The sequence below is a fragment of the Pantherophis guttatus genome, chromosome 3 (assembly GCF_059756535.1).
Source record: "Pantherophis guttatus breed Tessera chromosome 3, ASM5975653v1, whole genome shotgun sequence".
NCBI lineage: Eukaryota > Metazoa > Chordata > Lepidosauria > Squamata > Colubridae > Pantherophis > Pantherophis guttatus.
In genome coordinates, this window is record NC_142065.1 from 162,098,173 (window position 1) to 162,117,938 (window position 19,766).

General features: G+C 33.5%; 1 protein-coding gene across 3 annotated transcripts in view; it reads right to left on the reverse strand.

Moving 5' to 3' along the window:
- The window catches only part of CEP192 (centrosomal protein 192), a 59,652-nt gene that overhangs the window by 31,774 nt on the left and 8,112 nt on the right, over nucleotides 1-19,766 (reverse strand). For 2 of the 3 annotated variants that reach the window (XM_034429408.3, XM_034429407.3), the window contains exons 6-21: nucleotides 18,236-18,365; nucleotides 17,892-18,025; nucleotides 17,126-17,272; nucleotides 16,838-16,976; nucleotides 15,923-15,981; nucleotides 12,900-13,116; nucleotides 12,100-12,231; nucleotides 11,446-11,510; nucleotides 11,152-11,349; nucleotides 10,626-10,749; nucleotides 7,507-7,595; nucleotides 6,543-7,185; nucleotides 5,016-5,198; nucleotides 3,251-3,395; nucleotides 2,666-2,831; nucleotides 35-821 (exon numbers count right to left, since the gene is read on the reverse strand). In XM_034429408.3, the coding sequence (XP_034285299.2) occupies nucleotides 35-821; nucleotides 2,666-2,831; nucleotides 3,251-3,395; nucleotides 5,016-5,198; nucleotides 6,543-7,185; nucleotides 7,507-7,595; nucleotides 10,626-10,749; nucleotides 11,152-11,349; nucleotides 11,446-11,510; nucleotides 12,100-12,231; nucleotides 12,900-13,116; nucleotides 15,923-15,981; nucleotides 16,838-16,976; nucleotides 17,126-17,272; nucleotides 17,892-18,025; nucleotides 18,236-18,365 (3,358 nt within the window). The remainder of the gene's footprint in view (nucleotides 1-34; nucleotides 822-2,665; nucleotides 2,832-3,250; nucleotides 3,396-5,015; nucleotides 5,199-6,542; nucleotides 7,186-7,506; nucleotides 7,596-10,625; nucleotides 10,750-11,151; nucleotides 11,350-11,445; nucleotides 11,511-12,099; nucleotides 12,232-12,899; nucleotides 13,117-15,922; nucleotides 15,982-16,837; nucleotides 16,977-17,125; nucleotides 17,273-17,891; nucleotides 18,026-18,235; nucleotides 18,366-19,766) is intronic. The other variant, XM_087891302.1, reaches the window with a different exon arrangement.

A 19,766-nucleotide genomic window follows, 5' to 3' on the forward strand; every position in this document is an offset into this window, starting at 1 on the left:
TATGATATACTGAAATCAAAGTTAACTGACTTACCAAACCCAAATGACATTGATTCTTCCCTCTGCCTGAGTCCCCCAGCATCAGGTGCTTGCCCAGGATGTAAGGTACTACTAAAGATATTTTGGTTGGATGTAAGGTTGCAACGCTGAGTTGTTCCTGTCATTCCAGACCCAGTGCTGGAACCTACTGCTATTCCAGGAGTTACTGAGCTTTGAATGTGACCAACAGGAATCGTAGAATAAATCAGACCTGCTGGAACACTAAGAACTGGTGGACAGTACCGAGGCAAAACAACGTTTGTATGAGCTGGCAAGCTTCCCAAATATTGCTGGGCAAATGGAGTTGATTTAAGAGAACATCCTGCTAATAGTGCTGGAAGTCCAGAAGACATTAACGAAAGCTTTGAAGCTGCACTCTGGGATTTAAAAAGCTCTCTATTTTGATTTAATGAAATACAGTTGCCTAAATCATTATAAGTAGACAGTTTTTTGGGAGACTGTAAGCCTGGTCCATGTACGGCATTTGTGTAATACTGCTGTACTGCAGGCATATCAACCTGATCCAGTTCATTATTTTTTTTACAGTTCTGTGTGGATTGATCTTTGCTTGTTGTTGGAAGTTCTCCAGTTGATTTTTTCTTATCACATTGATTGTTATGATCTACATTTTCATTTATAATTAGACTCTTAGCTTTTGCATTTTTGCTTAATGATAGAGATTTGTTACTTTGCAAAGCAATGTTTTTTCCTGTTTGAGTCTCCATTAATGAACTTGGACTATTCCAAACTATTGTGGTACTCAACTCACTGGTACGATTACTCTAAACAGAAAACATTAAAATTCTGATTAGGATTTACAGCATATGTTCTTAGGTGAAATACATACTTTATTATATACAATGAAATATTTTATTAAGGACACATAATAAAATATTAAATAAATTTTAAATAAAATTTAAAAACATCAATAAGTCTGTTTTTAAAAATAGCTAATAACAATATTTTTATATAGTTAGTCCTCAACTTATAACCACAATTGGGATTGGAACCTCAGACACTGAGTGAAGTGACATGCCCAGGTGTTCACTTCACTCAATGACAATCTCAGCATTTCTGGTTCCAATCATTAGGTGATCTCTTGGGTAGTTAAGCAAACAGAGCAACAGGCAGATAAGTAGTCCTTTGAGAGTTGAGGGCTCTGTAGAGATGAGGAGAAAATTTGAGTTCTGTGCCTGCTTAAATTTTAGCAGGTGAGGCATACACAGAGCTTGTGGTCCTTCTCTCCCTGCTCTGTGGAAAGCTCATGGAAGTGAGGAGAAGAATATGAGCTCAATGCCCACTTGGATTTTGGCTGTTGAGATCTAAGCAGGCATGGAACGGAGGGAACTCTTTCAGTAAAACCCTCAGCAACAAAAAAAGAATCCTCTCAGGAGGTGGCAGCAGCTTGAACCTTCCCTGTCAGCTTCCCTCCTCAGACTTTCTGGGGAAACTGGCAGAGAAGATCACATATTGGCATGTGATTGTGGGATGCTTTGCAACTAGTCATAAGTGCGAATAGGTTGCCAAGAACCCAGATCACAATCTTGTGATGGGGTGTGTATATATTTTTTTATTTCATAAATTTCATAAATGCTTTACATACTGTAAAATATACCCTTCCCAAGGCCAACATAACTTTAAACAGTAGTTAAGCAACTGGTCATTAAGCAAGGACTACCTGTACTAATTTTTGCTATCTATTTACTGACATAAAAAAATTCTTTGACAAATATAACATGATCTTTTTGAACTCCGGTGTGCAAGTGGACCCACCTGCACTCACTAGAACCCATTTCCACCAGTCTGCTTGTGAACCACCAGAAGAAAGGCTTATTGTGACCTGGACTTGTAACTTCCTGCCAGCTTCACTACTGGTTTTGGTTGTTGGAAACAAGCAGGAAGTTGCATGTTCTGATCATCTAAGGTCCTTGCTTAAAGATGGCAAACGGGACTACTAGGAATGCAGTTATGACATGATGTTGAACGTACGACTGTATTGCTTAGCAATGGAAATTAGAGTCCCAATTACCATTGTTAAGCAAGGACTATCTGTATATAATGTGAAATAAAATATATTTTATTTTTTAAATTTTTTTAAAATTTGATTTATATGCCGCCCTTCTCCAGAGACTCAGGGCGGCTTACAATGCGTTAAGCAATAGCCTTCATACTTTTGTATATTTATACAAGTCAGCTTATTGCCCCCACAAACTGGGTCCTCAATTTACCTACCTTAGAAAGGATGGAAGGCTGAGTCAACCTTGAGCCTGATGAGATTTGAATTTACAGTAATTGCAGACAGCTGGTGTTAATCACAATACTATCACTCTGCTGAGCCACCAGGCCCTGGTGAATTTAGGTGCAATATTTTTAATTGAGTACTAATTTCACTACATTGTAAATTTGAGATTTCAAAACTTCTGAACTGAGGTAGTCTATTTATAGTTAAAACAGAAGTAATTAACCTTCATGGCAGAAATCAGAGCTTGAAAAATGCTACATAAAACTACAGTGTTCCTTGTCGAACATTTCATTCTATTGCAATTCCATGAAGTGTAATCTGAAAAGTCAGTATGACCTTAATGTCTGTATATAAATAAACATTAGCATTTAACAAAGTACTTACTTTGTATCTTGTTGGACTAGATAGAGCTAGACTTTTACAAGTGTTTTCAGTGGCAGAAACAAAAGTCAAATGTTCTAAGCTAGGATCAGTGTATACTGATTGTCGTAATGTATTGTCATTGCAAGTTGATTTCTTAAAGTTGGGTGATGTAGAAGGAAAGTCAGACCTAAGAAACAAAACAGAGACTTTAAGAAAAATATCTACATATCTATGACTTATACAACTAGGGGAACTGCAAAGTCTAATGTCAATTTAAATATCTTCAATAACTTTCTGAAAAGTTTCTCTTTAAAGAAGAATTCTTAATAAAGGAAACAAAGGTAAAAGTTGGTACTCCCTAACAAACAAAAATAACATTTTCTGATAGGTTGATGAATAAATTCAATTGAAGGACACTTTAGTGGTTGAATGCAATACTTCAAATCCTTTGTATTCCTAGTTTTTAAAAAAGAAGGGGACCATCTTTGCCTGAGACACCAAATTGGTGATGTAGAACATGGAAGCAATACTATAGGATAAAGCATCATAACAATCTGTCTCTCATACATAAATATAGACTATCTGTTAGATACATAGAACTCTTACCCTGTAAAGGTAGCTCCTGAAGATTCACTTGGAGATGAATGAGTCAGTGGGGAAGTTGAAGGTCTGAAGCTATACTGTTCATCTGAAATTTGTACACCAGGCGTTGATGTCATAAGCTTTGGTTCAGTTCTTCCAACAGCTTCACCTGAATATTAGAAAAAATATTTTGAATTCTTCTTAGTGATGTCTAAATAGTATTTCCAGTTCCTTAAATATTGTGATTTTCTTCCAGAATGTACTACTGTGTCTTCTGCCTTTCAGATCAGGCAGGAATTTGTAGTGCACTAAACTGGAGGGGGGACAATTTTTTAAACTATAATTTGCTGAAAGCTCGATCATGACTATAGTTCATAATCCAACATACTAAGTAAAAATCAATCAATTGGCTGAACAAATAAGCTTGAATAAATGGGGCAGTTTATAAACTGAATAAATAAAATAGACAGATTGCTTTCCACTATCTGTCCATCAAATAGTTATAATACAGTACTCAAACCATAGTAATAGAAATATGTGAACTTATATGAAAAGAAATTCCCAAAGGGAAATATACAATCCACTATGCATCTAATTCTAAGAGAGGCTCACAGAAGATATAAGATCCAGAAGGCGGCCAGCTGATACAGAGATACTACAGGTATTATTTGGTAAAACATTTACTTCTGATACCCTGTCTTACTGATATATAGGAGAAAGCACAAACATCTATTTTTCTATTTCAGAGAAAAAGGATGTTGATAAAGATAAGCAATTTATGGTATTATTATAAATTATATATATCATAGATAATATAACTTTCCATTATAAAGTATAGCCACTTGCTCATGAAATGTAGCATTTATCTTTACAACCCTCCAGTGTAGAACCTGTAACACTTCCCCATAAAAGGTTGCATTCTTCAACTAAAATATATTCTTATTCCTAATAGCATTATACAAATATAAACAGAATGTTCCAAGAAGATAGCAGGTGGATTAGTGAATCTTCCACAGAATTTGCAATATTATGATCTAGTAATTAAAATAGTTATTGCTTATTCGGTTGTTGCTAGGAAAACTCCTAACTGGTTATATTTGGAAGTCCCATATGGGTTTATATAAGAAATGTAGACTATTGTTAATTTTAAATAAGAATTGGGTGTATTTCTTTTTATCTATATCTGTACCAAAGGAAGTCAGAAGCCATTCTTTTTCTTTTTTTTCTTTACCTTTCCCCTTTTTTTCTTTGTACTTTTACCTGATTTTTTTTTTCTTTCTTTCTTTGGTTATTTACTTTTTATTCATGTTTAAATCTGATAAAACTGTTTTTTAAAAAAATTATGAGCAGGATTTCTGGCTGACAAAATATTCTAATTTAGTATAAGCACCTTTTTAACTTAAGCTACAGTGATGAACACATTATATGATATTGAACAGTTCCCCTTTAATGGGTAGTTCCACTCTAGAAAGAGGACAAATAGTATGGCTTTCTCACTGTTATTTTTGTTTTTAATTAGGGTCTTTCTAAACAAGCAACAAATTAAGGAACAAAAGCTAATAATCTATGTACAGATAATACTATACATAAAATTAACCTATAAAAGGCAGAATAAGAAAGAGAGAAGACTCTGAAAAACAGTAGTAGATATTCAACAGAGATGAGTAAAACTCCCCCAGAAATGAAGTGGAGTAACACACCACTATCATAGCAGGTCATTGTCCTCTGAAAAAAGAAATTAAACTGCCCTCAGACATGCAGAAATCCATGTATAATATTTTTAACTTACCCACTATAGTCTGATTATCAAGATGTATGTTTTCAAAAGTCACATGTTTTTCATTATAGCATGTACTATTCTCTTTATTTGTAGCTTTTTCATTGTTAGGAATAGGGGGAACCAATACTGGTATAACCTTTAAATCGAAAGGGAGGGTGCTCGTGTTAGCTCTTTCCTCTGATTTAGAATTGGCTGGATAAAGGGAAAAATAGAGTTACCAATTGATCAATTAACTGTGGTTGATTTTCTTCACTTATACAAATGCACCGTTTCATAAAAATAATTATAAATATTAATAATGATTGAAAACTGGGCAATCGGAATGGGTACAACAGTAGAAAGATTCTCACTGAACATAATAATTAAATCTGGGACATAACTAATTTGTCCAGTATCATTCCTAGAAAATAAATTATGCATTTAGCTGTACATTAGCATGACACAGCTTTCTGTTATTTCAATGTTAATGCACTTCTTTATCTAACAAGTAAAATGGAGTGCTCTACTGAATCATATTAAGTAAAACTCTGAATACACTTGAATGTAAAAAAAAACCCACACTATTTTTAGTGAATAAAAATCCAATTATTTAATATTTCAATTAATTTTGATAATTAAAAAAAACTTTTCAGATTATTTCTAAAGCATGTACAATTATGACTTAGTTTTTTTAAAAAAATAAAAATACAAAGTTAATGCATCAATTTGTAATAATTGGGACTGAAGGACACTCATGAGAAAAATAAGTAAATTAAAAATGTTAGGTACACTTCTCTCACGTTCCCCTTTTTTAACTCATGTTTTCCAGAATGTGACTTCCCCATTCCTTTTAGATGGGCTATGTGGGGAAGTATGGCAAGAAAGATAAAATAGAAAATATTATTTTCTTTTACAGTAATGTATTTATTTAACTGATCGTAAGATCCAAAGTACTCAATTTTAGTATTAAAAGAAACATGACATCATTTCTTTTAATACAGAGTTAAGCTAGTTGTGATCATTATTTTTATATGTAAAACCAAATCAAAAACCATGATTTCAAAACCATAAGAACTTGATTGAAATTTTATGCTAAACAAAACAAAACAAAACAAAGTAAAAAATTACACGATGACCTAGCTTGTATGATCCTCAAATACTACACATATTTATAGGCATATCATGTATGCCTATTTTCCAAATAAGTCAAAAAATAAATCTAGAACAAATAATTGTCTGCTACATTTACTTCCTTTATTACTTCTTATGAACCAGAGATAGATTTGCACCTTAATATTTTATTACTATATTTATGCACAATTTTACATTTCATGCCAAATAAGCCAGGAAAGTATAATGGGAAACCTCTGACAATGCTCGCTGTTTCACTTAAATAAAAAAACCTATTCATATTTCCATTTCTTTAGTTATCTTTTTATTACCCAATTTCAATCAAACTGGCAAATCAAGACTTCCATATAAAATTGTTTTCCTTGTTTGTCATAAAAGTGCCTTTTGAATTCAAGTCAGGTTAGCAAAAAAAATATTAAAACTCACTTGGCATTGATGGCAACTCGGTCTCTGAAGATACTCCAGCATTTTCAGGTGGCTCCTCTTTTGAATTTTGTAATGAAGTCTGCTCTTTTGATGGAAAATATTCAACTGTATTAGATGATGCTTGCACATATTCCACTTCTGTTTTCTGCTCAGAAGAAATGCTACAGTGCAATCCTCCAACACAGTTTCCTTCATATATTTTTTCCAGATGCTGCTTCTCTTTTCCATGATCGGTATTGAAATTGTTTTTAGATGAATCTCCCGAGAGAGTTTTGGATTCATGAGTGGACAAAAATTTGTGCCGATCTATGCTGATTTCTTCATGTTTAATCAGGGTTTCTTGTTCATTGTTACTTTCAACTTCTTCAGCTCTTCTGAGATACTTTTCTATATCAAATGTACTATTTTCTATATTGCTCAATAATAACTGATTGACAACTGAGAAGTCTGTGAGTTTGTCACCTTCTGGAACATTTATTCCTTCTTTATTTTTATTTGAAAGTGCCATTATCAAAGCAGCTAGCTGTGATGGTTCAGCGCTAACAGAAGCATTTGCAATCGCGGATGCAATTGTGCTCACACTCAGGACAGAGGGCTCAAGTTGAAGGTGCTTTCTTTCAAGTTCTCTGTCTCTAGATTGATTCTGAATGGAAAAACAAATGACTCAAATGTTTAATGTTTAAACATTAAAATGTTTGATTCAATTGATCTGAATACTCATCACAATCTTACTCAACCCACTTGTCTATAAAAAGTGACCCAATTATAACTGGACATTATGCACCACAAATGCTGATTGTGCCACATCATATTCCCTCAGAGAAAGTATGTTTTATATTCTAATCTCAACACGAATAACTGTATATTGAAAGAAATGGCAAACCTATTTTAGTAGTTTTATAAAACCAAACCTTTTTTAATCAATACTTTTGCTTTGATTTTGGAAATCTATTTGCATACTTACAGTTCTATTTTCTCTGGACTGCATATCTGATTCACCAACAGCAGAAGTAGCAAATGCAACTTCCTTTTTAATGTTTTCTTTTACATCTCCTAAAGAAATGAACAAAACGGATAAGACAAACAAAAATCCAGGTAATTTAAATAGGTTAGGACATTAGTTAAACTAATAACAGTGAGAAAAGAGGCCCAGCATTTTAAGGAACAAGTGCTGGTCTTTAGTTTTTCATACAGATTTTAAAGCAAACTTTGCAAATAGTGATTGTTGAGGATTCGCCAAACATAATTTCATAAACTATGATTTATGATCACAAAGAATGCTTTATGAACACCTATACTACAAGTAGTCCTCCATGTTTGACCACCATTGGGCCCGAAATCTCAGTTGAGTGAGATACCACATGACCACTTTGCTTAATGACTGCAATCATGGCTCTCCCGGTTACACTTGTCTCTCAGTCCACTGTAGGAATGGATCTCAAATCTGGTGGAATCGATTTTTTTTTAATTTGATTTTATATGCCGCCCTTCTCCGGAGACTCAGGGCGGCTTACAATGCGTTAAGCAATAGCCTTCATACTTTTGTATATTTATACAAAGTCATCTTATTGCCCCCATAATCTGGGTCCTCATTTTGCCTACCTTAGAAAGGATGGAAGGCTGAGTCAACCTTGAGCCTGGTGAGATTTGAACTTGTAGTAATTGCAGGCAGCAGATGTAAGTGGATGTTAATAACAGTGCTTTAGTCTGCTGAGCCACCAGAGCTCAGATTTTCTTACTGTAGACTTTTACAGATGCCAGATTTTAATCATCTACTTTCACCCAAACAAAAAAACCTCACCCAATAAGAAATAAAGCAAATATCTCCATATATGGTAGTAAGTACTCAGTAGATATATTGTGAAGTCCATGAAGTACTTTCTACTGCATATCATAGAGAGGACTATGTAGATTTTAAACCTGAACTTTTTCTATTAGGTAAAGCACCAGAAAAATTTGATAAGCAAAATATATATTTAATATTGCATGTATTAACAGCAGATTATATTTGCACAATATTGGAAAAATGAAGAAATACCACGAGACGAAGAGATAATTAGGAAGATACTGGACTGTGCAAAAACGGATAGACTTACATTGAAAATTAAACAGAAAGAAGATACAGAATATTATCAAACATGGAACTTATTCTACCAGTGGTTGCAAAAAAGGGATGGAGATTAAGAATGTAATCTGTACTGCTAAGCAAATAAAATAACCCAGACAACATGATATTTATTAAGCACTTAACAAAATGCAAACAATACAAAATTAATAAAACTTTTTTTAAAAAAGAAAAAAAAGAGGACTATATCTCTTTCCAATTACTATTGACCTAGATATCTTTTAATGCTAATTTCTGTAAGAAAAGATAGCTCTTTCCCAATTTTTGGAATGACAAATATGAAAAGAACTCCAAGGTCTTCAGAAAGGATATATGTGAAAAAATCTGGACCACTGTCTTCAATTGACAGGTCCTGAAGTGGGTGGAAGCCTTGCTTGAGCTGTACAAAAAAGTCTACATGTACATCCTATGTACTGTATTTCTATAGCAGACAAAGGAGAGCCTGATTCTTGGTGTGTGACCAGTCAGGAGTGGATTAACAGATCAACCTACTAGGATTACGAATGTATTGCTCAAAATTTGAGGTGGCAACAATATCACCTTTGTGAAATGAGAGAAATAACAGAATAATCTCATGAAAACATACTGAATGTGATATAAACCTGTGACCATTTTTATAGCACAATTAAAATTTCTGGATTTTGGAACCAATCCATACCTAATACTAGGGGAACATGCAAACAAGTTAAAAAGAACTGTAAATTTCTTGAGGAGCAACACATTCAATAATGGAGTCTCAGGAATTTCCATCATTAGTCTCTATTCATATTGGAAGCTTACATCTGATTAGGCAAGGAATATAGTGCTGTGCCATAGCTGGGTCTACAAACTGCAAGTAAGGTTGCCTGTCTTACAGAGAGAGCAAAGACTTGCTGAAAAATGTCTGATTTCTCTAATCAGGACTAAAAATGAATAATCCAAGAAACTAGTCTCTCTGAGGTCAGATTAGTATGATTCTTTAGGAAAGGGTTTAGCAACAATTCAAGGTTATCTAACAAATATACTATCTTTTAAATGAAAGATAACTTTGACTATAGACAAAAAAGTGCTTTTTTTCAAGAGGCAACTGGACTTTCTTGTTTTTCTTTGAAGATAGCAATAGCACTTAGACTTATATACTGCTTCACAGTGCTTTACAGCCCTCTCTGTAAAAGACGTTTCACTTCTCATCCAAGAAGCTTCTTAGCTTTGACTGGATGGTGATGAATAGAAGGATTTATACTCCTTCCAAAGGAATATATATAGGAATATTACATGCAACAATAGATAGAATAGCGGTTCTGAAAAAAATATAGTATTGGTGTCCTTTCACTGTTCTTTTTCTAAAGGATCGGGAGGAAGAGATGAGTGGCTGGCACTGCTAGCCTCCATTCATTCCAGTGTCTGAGCCATCCAGCTTCCCAAAGGAGCATTGACAAGCTCACTGCACACCAGGAACAGCACACAGCTCATGCCCAGTAAATCAGCAGCAATAGCACTAATTATGTTTTCCTGAAGGGAATGAAGTTAAGTACTAAAAGAAAATAATCCTATGTCACTGGGACCTAGTATCAATGGTTGACTTCAGCTATCAGAGAAATCTGTGTCCATGGACAGTAAGTTATTATCCATGTGCTTGCTGGCCATGAGAGCCTATAAAACACTAAAATAAAATAATAAAAAATTAAGCAAAATTAAGAATGGGCAAACTACTCTATTTGTTATGGTTATGGGAACAATTAGCCCAACTATTGAACATTTCTGTTTCCTAGAGAAAGACAAGGTTAGAACTGGCTAGAACTGGAGAAAGATGCTATTCCCTTCGCCACACAATAAGTAACATGAGAAAAAATCTAAGCTTTTCCTCCAGGGTTGGTAAAAAGAGATATCTAATACTAGAAAATAAACAGCTATTCAGAATGAAATACAATCAGTACATCTAAACATACAATAAATATTATATTTAAAGTAGAAATTACCTGGACAATTACTAGAAATATCCAAATCCTGTTCACCAAAGTTTGTTGTATATATATCAGATTGCCTCAACAAAGGTATGGGCTGTCTCTTCTTTGGAGAAGTGATATGATAACCAAAAGACGGCTATAAAAAGACACAAAGAAAGCAATACATTTATTGATAAGCTAAACAGTATCAGGAAATGTATGGGCTCAATCTAGCAATATCAAATGTCTCTTGAAGGTTTGTCTTGCTAATAGTCAACTGAAGAAAGTATCCCTAATGAATATTATATCCTGTGTAACAATAGTTTCTATAGATCAATGTCCAATCTTGTCTACAGTAGTTTGCAGATATAGAACTATCAAAGGTTTTTAAATTAAGTTTCCAGAAGCCAAATTGTGATATGTTAAGTATTCTGTCTTGCCTGAAACTCTTCAAATGAATCTTTATTTTTAATAATCTGCCAACAAACTATAATAATTTTAATTGAAAACAATGCAAAAACACCATGTCTCCTGCATATAAAAGCAGCTATATATGTACCCGTTTCACATCACCACTTCCACCAAGGCAACCAAGAGCCTCAGATCTCTGACCAAAGAATTCTCCCAGAGAAAGTCGTAAATAACTTGCATCTCTATTAAAGTCATTTTGAGACTCTCTTAATATATTGTGGTTATTAACTGATTTCCAAGATGCATCTTCTAATCCAGATATATTTTGCACATCCATTTTCTCTTCCTGAAATTATACAAAACACAAAAATATCAAAAATTATCTTTAGGTGTTTAATACAAATATTCTAGAATGTATCTATTTAATGTTGATGTTACCTACCTGCATAAACCTGTGTTCCCTTTCAAATACTTCCTGATCTTGGGCAATCATAGCTATCGCTTCAGCTTTTGAGAAGGGTTGGGAAAGGAATAAGAGAGAGAAAAAAAGAGAATACTTAACATAAAATTAAAGGCAAATTATAACAGAAGCCCAAGGGCTCACTCTAGACTCTAATTTCTTATAACTTCTTATATAAACTTTATGAATAGAACAGGCATTATTTTCTTTCTACTAAAATAGACTAGAATATCTATACTAGAATATCTATGGTAGATATATGCATTTCTATTAAAATAAATCTGTTAAATAACTGCCAAAGATTTAAGCCATTTGGAATACTGTATCTGTATCATGTTCTCGTAACAAATACTATATGCATTTTGAAAATCTAAAGCACAGTAGTCTCTCCATGTGAACCAGGTTTCCTAGTTGAAGAAGCTATATTAAAATTCATTATTTATTTTTAGAAGCAAATACACCAAGTCATATTATTAAGCATTAGCTTTGTAATTTTGTGATTTTACTTATTTCTTGTAATTCTTGATATTAAGAAATTAATTATTTCAAGTGTGAGCTAGCAAATGGATGCTATTTTAGAATTATAAATTTACTAGTAGGAAATTGTAAAAGAAATAAAAGTATAATCAGACTTACCTCCAGTTATAAAGTCTCCACTTATGTCTGAAACATTGGATTTTTCTTCTTTATCAAATGAGGTATAATATGCAAGATCTGTCACCCATTTACCCTCTTCATTTTGGTATACAACATTATGTGACTGGTCTTCTGAAAAATAAATTTTATGTTGTCTTTAAAATTTCAAGTTAAAAAATTTATATCATATGTGTAAGAATTTACAATTAACGTAAGGAAAGTTTGTATTAAGAGCCCTGGTGGTGTAGTGGTTAGAATGCAGTATTGCAGGCTAACTCTGCCCACAGCAAAGAATTTGATCCTGACAAGCTCAAGGCTAAGTGAGTTTTCCAGCCTTCCAAGGTTGGTGAGGACCCAGATTGTTGGGGGCAATATGCTGAGGTTCTAAACTGCTCAGAAAGTGCTGTAAAGCAATATGGGGTGGTATATAAGTCTAAGTGCTATTGCTATCTACTGGAGAAAAGCAAGAGAAATTAAGAAAGCAAGTAACTGTTGCTTTCAGACAAAATAACAGACAACTGCTATTTTGTCTAAACTATAATACCAAATATTATATTTAAGGTTCAACTGTATTTTTGTTCATTAGCTATTAACAAACTTATCTATGCTAAATGAAATGTATCATCTAAAACTATTTGTTATTTAAATTACAGATTCATAAAGCGCAAAGCACAGCAATTGCTGACAAGGAGTTTCTTAGATTAACAGCCAAAGCAAAATTAAGAAAGTCTAATTTACTCTAGTTGGCATGGCAAGGTGAATGGTGCCAGAACTTTTGAATGACCTAGCATTTTACTAACCTTTCGTTGTATGTTGATCATGTTCAGATTCTTTGCAAATAGTGGGGGACAGATAAACATCAGCTAAAGAAATGTGATTTTCATTAGCCATTTGACACTGGTTGGGAAATTTGATTTGTTGTTCTGTATTCCAGATCTCAGAAGCAGCATTATCCTCAATACATTTAAAGTAGAGTGAATCAAGATTTAGCTCAGAGATGATTTCATTTGTGGCATTCTTTTATGAAAAAGCAAAAATACATAAAAAGGAAAAAAAAGTTGTTTTATGTTTTTAAAATGATCTTTCTTTTCATTATCAAGTAACTGATATATTTCCAGGTTATTTTTTGACACCAAAACAAAACAGAAAAATCCACACTCTTATACAGGTAGTCCTTGACTTACAACAGTTCACTTAGTGACTGTTCAAAATTACAATGGCACTGAAAAAAGTGACTTATGACCGTTTTTCAGTTACAATCTGTGAAGCATCCCCATGATCATTTGATCAAAATTCAGATGCTTGGCAGCAGGTTCATACTTATGACTGTTGCTGTGTCCCAAGGTCACGAGATCATCTTTTGAAACCTCCTGACAAGTGAAGTCAATGGGGAAGCCAGATTCACTTACCAGCTTACTATCAACTGCAGTGATTCACTTAACAACTGTGGAAAGAAAAATCGTAAAATGGGGCAAAACTCACTTAACAAATGTTTCACTTAACAACAAAAAATTTGGGCTCAATTGTGGTCGCAATTTGAGAACTACCTGTATAAAAGACTTTTATTAACTTTGGAATACTTTATCAATGCTCAGATTCTTTGGCTCATGATCACCAGAAACAATTCTGCTTTGTTGGATACTTTTATTTGTAAATAGATTCCATCCACCACTAAATAAAGGAGCAAGAGACCAACCAAAGCTGAACCTCTCAAGCTATCAAGAAAAAGATGTAGTGCTATTAATAGTTATGTATTATTAAGCCAGTCACACAATAAACCTATTGGAAAACTTTTACTAGTTGATACTAGTGATTACAAACAAGATAGATAATATAAAGGCATCACACTACCCTTAAAATAATGAAGTGAGATCCTCTTTTGCTTAGGAGATACAGTGCACCAGCTTTTTATTGCTCTTGAGTGAAAAATTAGATGTGAACATGTTCTGATTAAACTACAGCATGCTGCATGATACCCTGGTGATTCTTACTCAGTTTTACAATAGTCCACAATCGGCGACTATAATGGAACCGGCCCATTTCGGTCAGAAGTTGTGACAGCCATTAAGTGAAGCACCTATGTGATTGCCTCAATTATAATCCCACATCCCGGCTCTTTCAGATGCAGTTGTTGCAGTTGCAGATGGGTCATTAGGCTGAGTATAGAGTGCCTCATGGGAGGTCCTGGGACGCCTAGTGCAAGCCCTGTCCTGGGTCTCTCAAGGCATTCTCCCACACTGAGGCACCTCATGCTCTACTTTCTGCCCCTTGTCTCTTCCAACAGACTTTGGACCTACTTCCCAAGCCACAGGGTCCCACACTCTCATTCCATATCACCCATTGTACACTTACCAAAGATATCCAGAGGCTGTGTTAGGGAAGGAGGGGAGACCATTCTGTTCTTGAGCCACAAGGTACAATCCTGGAAAGAGTTACCATTTTGGAGAAGCCAGAATTAAATGCAGCCGCCCCCAAAATGGCTGCATTCAGGATCATGCCACAAAGTCGAATAAAGAGCTCTGGTCTGCTGTGGAGCTTTCCAGAGCTTGGATTAGTGAAGCAAAACAGGCCTCTTCATTCCTGGGAACTGGCTGCCATTTTGGAGCAGTTACAATTCAATAAAGCTGTCCCAAAAACGGTGGCTGCTTGCCACCACATGGCCTGGGAATGGAGTGGCCGCCCTCCTTTCCTAACCCAAGCTCTGGAGATCTTCAAAAGATAAGTGTGCAATGGGTGACATGGGGCCTATTGAAGTGCAAAACAGGCCTAATGCCTGGCCCATGGCCTTCAGGAAACCACTAGAGTGATGAGGGGAGATAGGTGAAGGGCCCCGCTGCAGTATCCCTGCGTTTGGTGTTAAGGGTTAACTTCAGGGGTGATATAGTTGCTATAACTTTGAAACTGTATTATAAATCGCTTTTGGGGGATCTGCTATAACTTCGCACAGACGGGTTATAAGTCAAGGAGTATCTGTATTTCATACAGAACTATTTTTGGAGATGTTACAAAACTTTCATTGGTGCTATCCAGTACAATACATGTCATAAAAATATTATGTGCTTATTGTTTTTGAGGTATTAACTGCTTACTTATTGGATGTATTAACTGTTTCCAAAGTCTTTTAATTGTAAAATGTCTTATGGAATTCCTGTTCCAAATGCTTCTCTCTCAAGAGGATTGGCTTTTCTCAGCAATCCTAATGAGATTTATATCTTCCGAGACTTGAGACAACCTTTGGAATAATAGCATATATCCAGTTAAATGATCCCCACAGTAGGTTTACTAGATTCTTTTGTGGCTTGTTAAATAACTAGACTCCTATCATGAAACTAAATAAAAATCTAATCTTCCTAATCTTCTGAATATTTTATTTTGATTTTTAAAATATTTTTATTATGACTAAAACTTTTATGGTTATCTTTTTAGGGGCATTTTTAAGTTAGAAAAGCAGTCAAGATGTCTCCCTTTTCCTTCTTGTGTGCAAATGTCATAACTAAATATATGTATGACAATTAAGCAGATATGTTTGGGACAAGATTTACTTTGCAAAATGCAGTAACAAAATGAAGCACAAACTTAGTTTTAAAACCATAAGAGCAAGAATTTTGTATTGAACTTGCACTTGAAATAGATGAGAATTTTTTTGGAAATGCAAAACAACAAAACATCCCTAATAGATAGTCAAAAGAAGATTGCAAATTTTTGCAAGAATTTTTATCAAAAGCAAAAAAACTTAATCAAATAAGCACTCAAAATCTTTTTATACAAGATTTAAAAATTAGTCTATTACAATAAAATTTTAGGACTTACATCCTGAACTTACATTTCTGCCATCTGTAGTAATTTTGAATATTCCATCTTCCCTATCATAGTCATCATAATCTGCAATTATATAAATACAATTTTCAGTTTATTATATATATACATATACATACTGTTTTCCCTACAATAATCCTATGAAATGGGTTGGGCTGAAAGAGTGTGATATATAACTAAAACAATGCTAAATTAGAATTTAAGATACCTTTTGCTCATTTACTTTCCAATTTTAATATATTAATACACAGAAAAGATCTGTGGCTAAATATCAAATAGGTATTTATCAGTGATTTATGGTTATTTGTTTATGGTTAACATTTTTTCATATACATTTTCTAATCTATGAGTCGAAATCTATCTAAGTTTCTGATGTATAGATAACTGGTTTGCACATATTGGGTTTTTTATCTCAGCCTCTAATTTCCCTTTTTACAACCCTGTAGTCTCTGTTCGGGGTAGAGCCTCTCTAAACTAGAAGGCTATGATGCGCCTTGCTGTAGCTTTGGCTTCACTATTGCTGTGTTTTTAGAAGCAAAAGCTGCAATGTACCAATTTTTTAAAATAAATTTAAGCTATTTTTGGGAATAGAACTATATTGCCAGAGTATTGCTTTTCCATTGCCTATAATTATTTTATACCAACAATTTTCAGTTAATGTATAAGTGCTCAACTCAAATTTCTTGCTTAATTAAAAGTAGCCAGTATTTAGAAGGCAAAATATTCCAACAACATTGTGGCCTTAAAACATTTTAGGTTTTCTTTTTAAACTACATAATACATATATCTCATTTTTTTTTACTCTATTTTTATATGTAATAGTGTTTAAAGCTTGCAAAGATACCACACTGTCTTTTAACTAGGTAATTAGATCAGTAACACACATTAAAAAAACATTAATAAAGTTACAAAGTTAGCTTACCTTCTATCTCTGAACAAATATGTTGAGAATCTGTTTTTCTGCTTTTGATTTCGGAAAGATTTGCTGCTGTTCCCATAGAAAGTTTATCAGAACTCTTACGGTACTCTGATTTAGGATTAAATTTATAGTTTTCATTGTTCTTCCATAGGAAGGAAATAAAAGACAACTTATAATGTATTTAGCGTTAATAAATATATTTACAATTTTCAAAAGTTCATAACTAACAAGTCCCAGCAATATTAAGACTGATTTCCACTAAAAATGTAACTAAGTTTAATTATCCTGTACCTCTTCCCTTGTAACTATGGGCAACTTGAATTGTTCTTCTTGCATGCTGTAATGTTTTTCCTTAACATCATATGATTCTTCATAACTTGCAATAGGAGAATGATTTCTTACTGTTGCTTGATAAACAGTTGGAATCTGAAAATTTTCCTGAAGAAGTTAAAGATTTAAATTTCAACTTTTTAACCAAAATGTCTAATTTAATCTCTAATATTATTTACTTAATGTTAATCATGCTAATTTTAGTTCCACTTTGCACAAATAAAAAATATACTTGACCAAAATTGAAGCCAGTGTAGAAAATATTTCAATTAAAACAAACAACCAGATATTATTACTTCTTATAATTAAGATTGTACTCTAAATCAAGTTGAACTCTCTGAAGTCAGCTATGTTCATTACTATACCTAAATTGCTCTATTTGCCCCAAAGGATTTAAAAACATCTTGAAAATAAAGAGGAAAAAAAAACACTTTTTCAGTGTCATTTTAATTTTGAACGGTTACTAAATGAACTGTTGTAAGTCAAGGACTATCTGAATAGTTCTCCCAAACAGTATACTCTACACATGCCTAGATGAGGATATGTTTTTAAACAGAATGCTTAGCTTACATGTTTCCATACTTCCAGCATCTGATTTACATCCTTTTATAAACCTTCATTTTAGCTTCTTCTTTAAACTACCAACTTTATTGCATCGTTTCAGAAAGCGAAACTGTCAATTTGAAATGTTCAATATTACAGTGACAGATTTTTCATTTAGGGATACCTGTTCTGGAGCTAATTCCATGCTTTTAATATAGTCCCCATGTTCCTCTGCATCTTCAATTTCTGGCAGTACAAGCTGTTCAAAATACGCTTCCAACTGGTCATCACAGAATTCTTCATCTCCAATATCATAATCTAATATGGAAAATAAAGGTTTGCTATTAAACGTTTCATATCACCAGTGATCTCTAGAAGGTTGTTTGTTGTTTTTAATAGTTATGTTATTTAAAATTAGCATTTAGCTGCATGAAAAAACACAATATATGCAATGATCTGTTTGCTGATATGATACATCACCATTAGAAGCAGAAGAAATTCCCCAGATTTTAACTTTTTATCTCATACCTGCAGAACATTCTTCGAGGCTCTCAAAGCTCAGCAATTTCTCATTTTCTATAAATCTGGAAAACCCAGCCACAGAATTGCTGGCTGTTTTACTTGCTATATCATTCTGATCAGGATCTAATGAAGCAAACTGCAAACATTAATTTTAATAAATTATTTGTTTGATAATCTGCAGAACTCTTAGAAATTAGGTCCCAAGAAAAACTCACAAGATGGATAAAATGAGCTTATAATAAAAGTTATTCCATTTAAATCCCACATGGATGGTTAAAAGTAGATTCAAGAAAATTAAAATCCTTAACTGTACACCACATGAATTAGTGGAAAGTATTAAATTTAAAAAATCAAGATTATACAGTTTCAGTAACCAAGATGGAAATTCTGATTTATCAAATATTTGGAATATTTTAAGTGTCAACAAATACATGGTCTATACAGATGTTTTATATAGCAATAGTACTTAGGCTTATATACCATTCCATAGAGCTTTACACAACTATGCAGGTGTTTTATATACCTGAACTTCCAAAAAAATTTCAACAAAGCTTCACACTAAAAGATCTTAAATTATAAAAGAATTATTATCTTATAAATTAGCAACTGATTAAAGAAACACATTACAGATGAGCAATATAACGGATCTTCCAAATATTTGAACTAGGATTAGTTCTGTTTAATTGTTTTATGAATGAACCTGGGAAACAAGTATTGTAGAGTATTAAGAGCACCTATTCAGGCTGATAAAGAATCCAAAGGGAGCTTTCAAAATGCAAGACAATTAAATGGCTTACAATTTAATTGGGCAACAAATACATTTCATAAATTAAAAAATGGACAATTAAATGCAGACTACCTAAATATAAAGCAAGCACTGACCCAGAAATGAGTAACTACAAAAAGATTTGGGGATTATGTTTAGTAACTACCAATTATCAATTTAGGAGCTCCAGCTGTGCTCAGATTTATTAAGATGAAGATTGAAACACTGGGCTAATAAGCATAAGGGCATTGTTATAGAAGATAAAAAGTGGAGAGCAACTTTTGGAATGTTCTATAAAATTGTAGGATACAGTAGTTTTGGATCATCACAGTGTAAATATACAAAAGAAGACAAAAAAAATAATAGCTTGGTTCAATCCTATATTAATTCATGATTCTTTCAATTTTGTCAGAATGTGTTCCTTTTTAATTCCTCAAACTATGGTCAAGAGATTGAGCTGAGCATAATGTACAAACCCAGGCAACCACAGCTAAGAATAACTTCCCAGTTAAACATAGATGACTGGTTGAAGGTATTTTATATTAGAGCACAAGAATCTACAGGTTCTTATCTGTCTTTGTGCTATTGGATGGATAGAAATGTTAATTCCCTCATCTCCTGATATCTGATTGGATATCAGGGAAATAACAAACAGCAGCATTTATCAGGATTGTTGAACTTCCAGGAAAGACCAAAAAAAAAAGCCTAATTTTTCTTCCATCAATAATATATGAATGTCCTGGCTTCATTTAATAATCCTATACAGTTTCA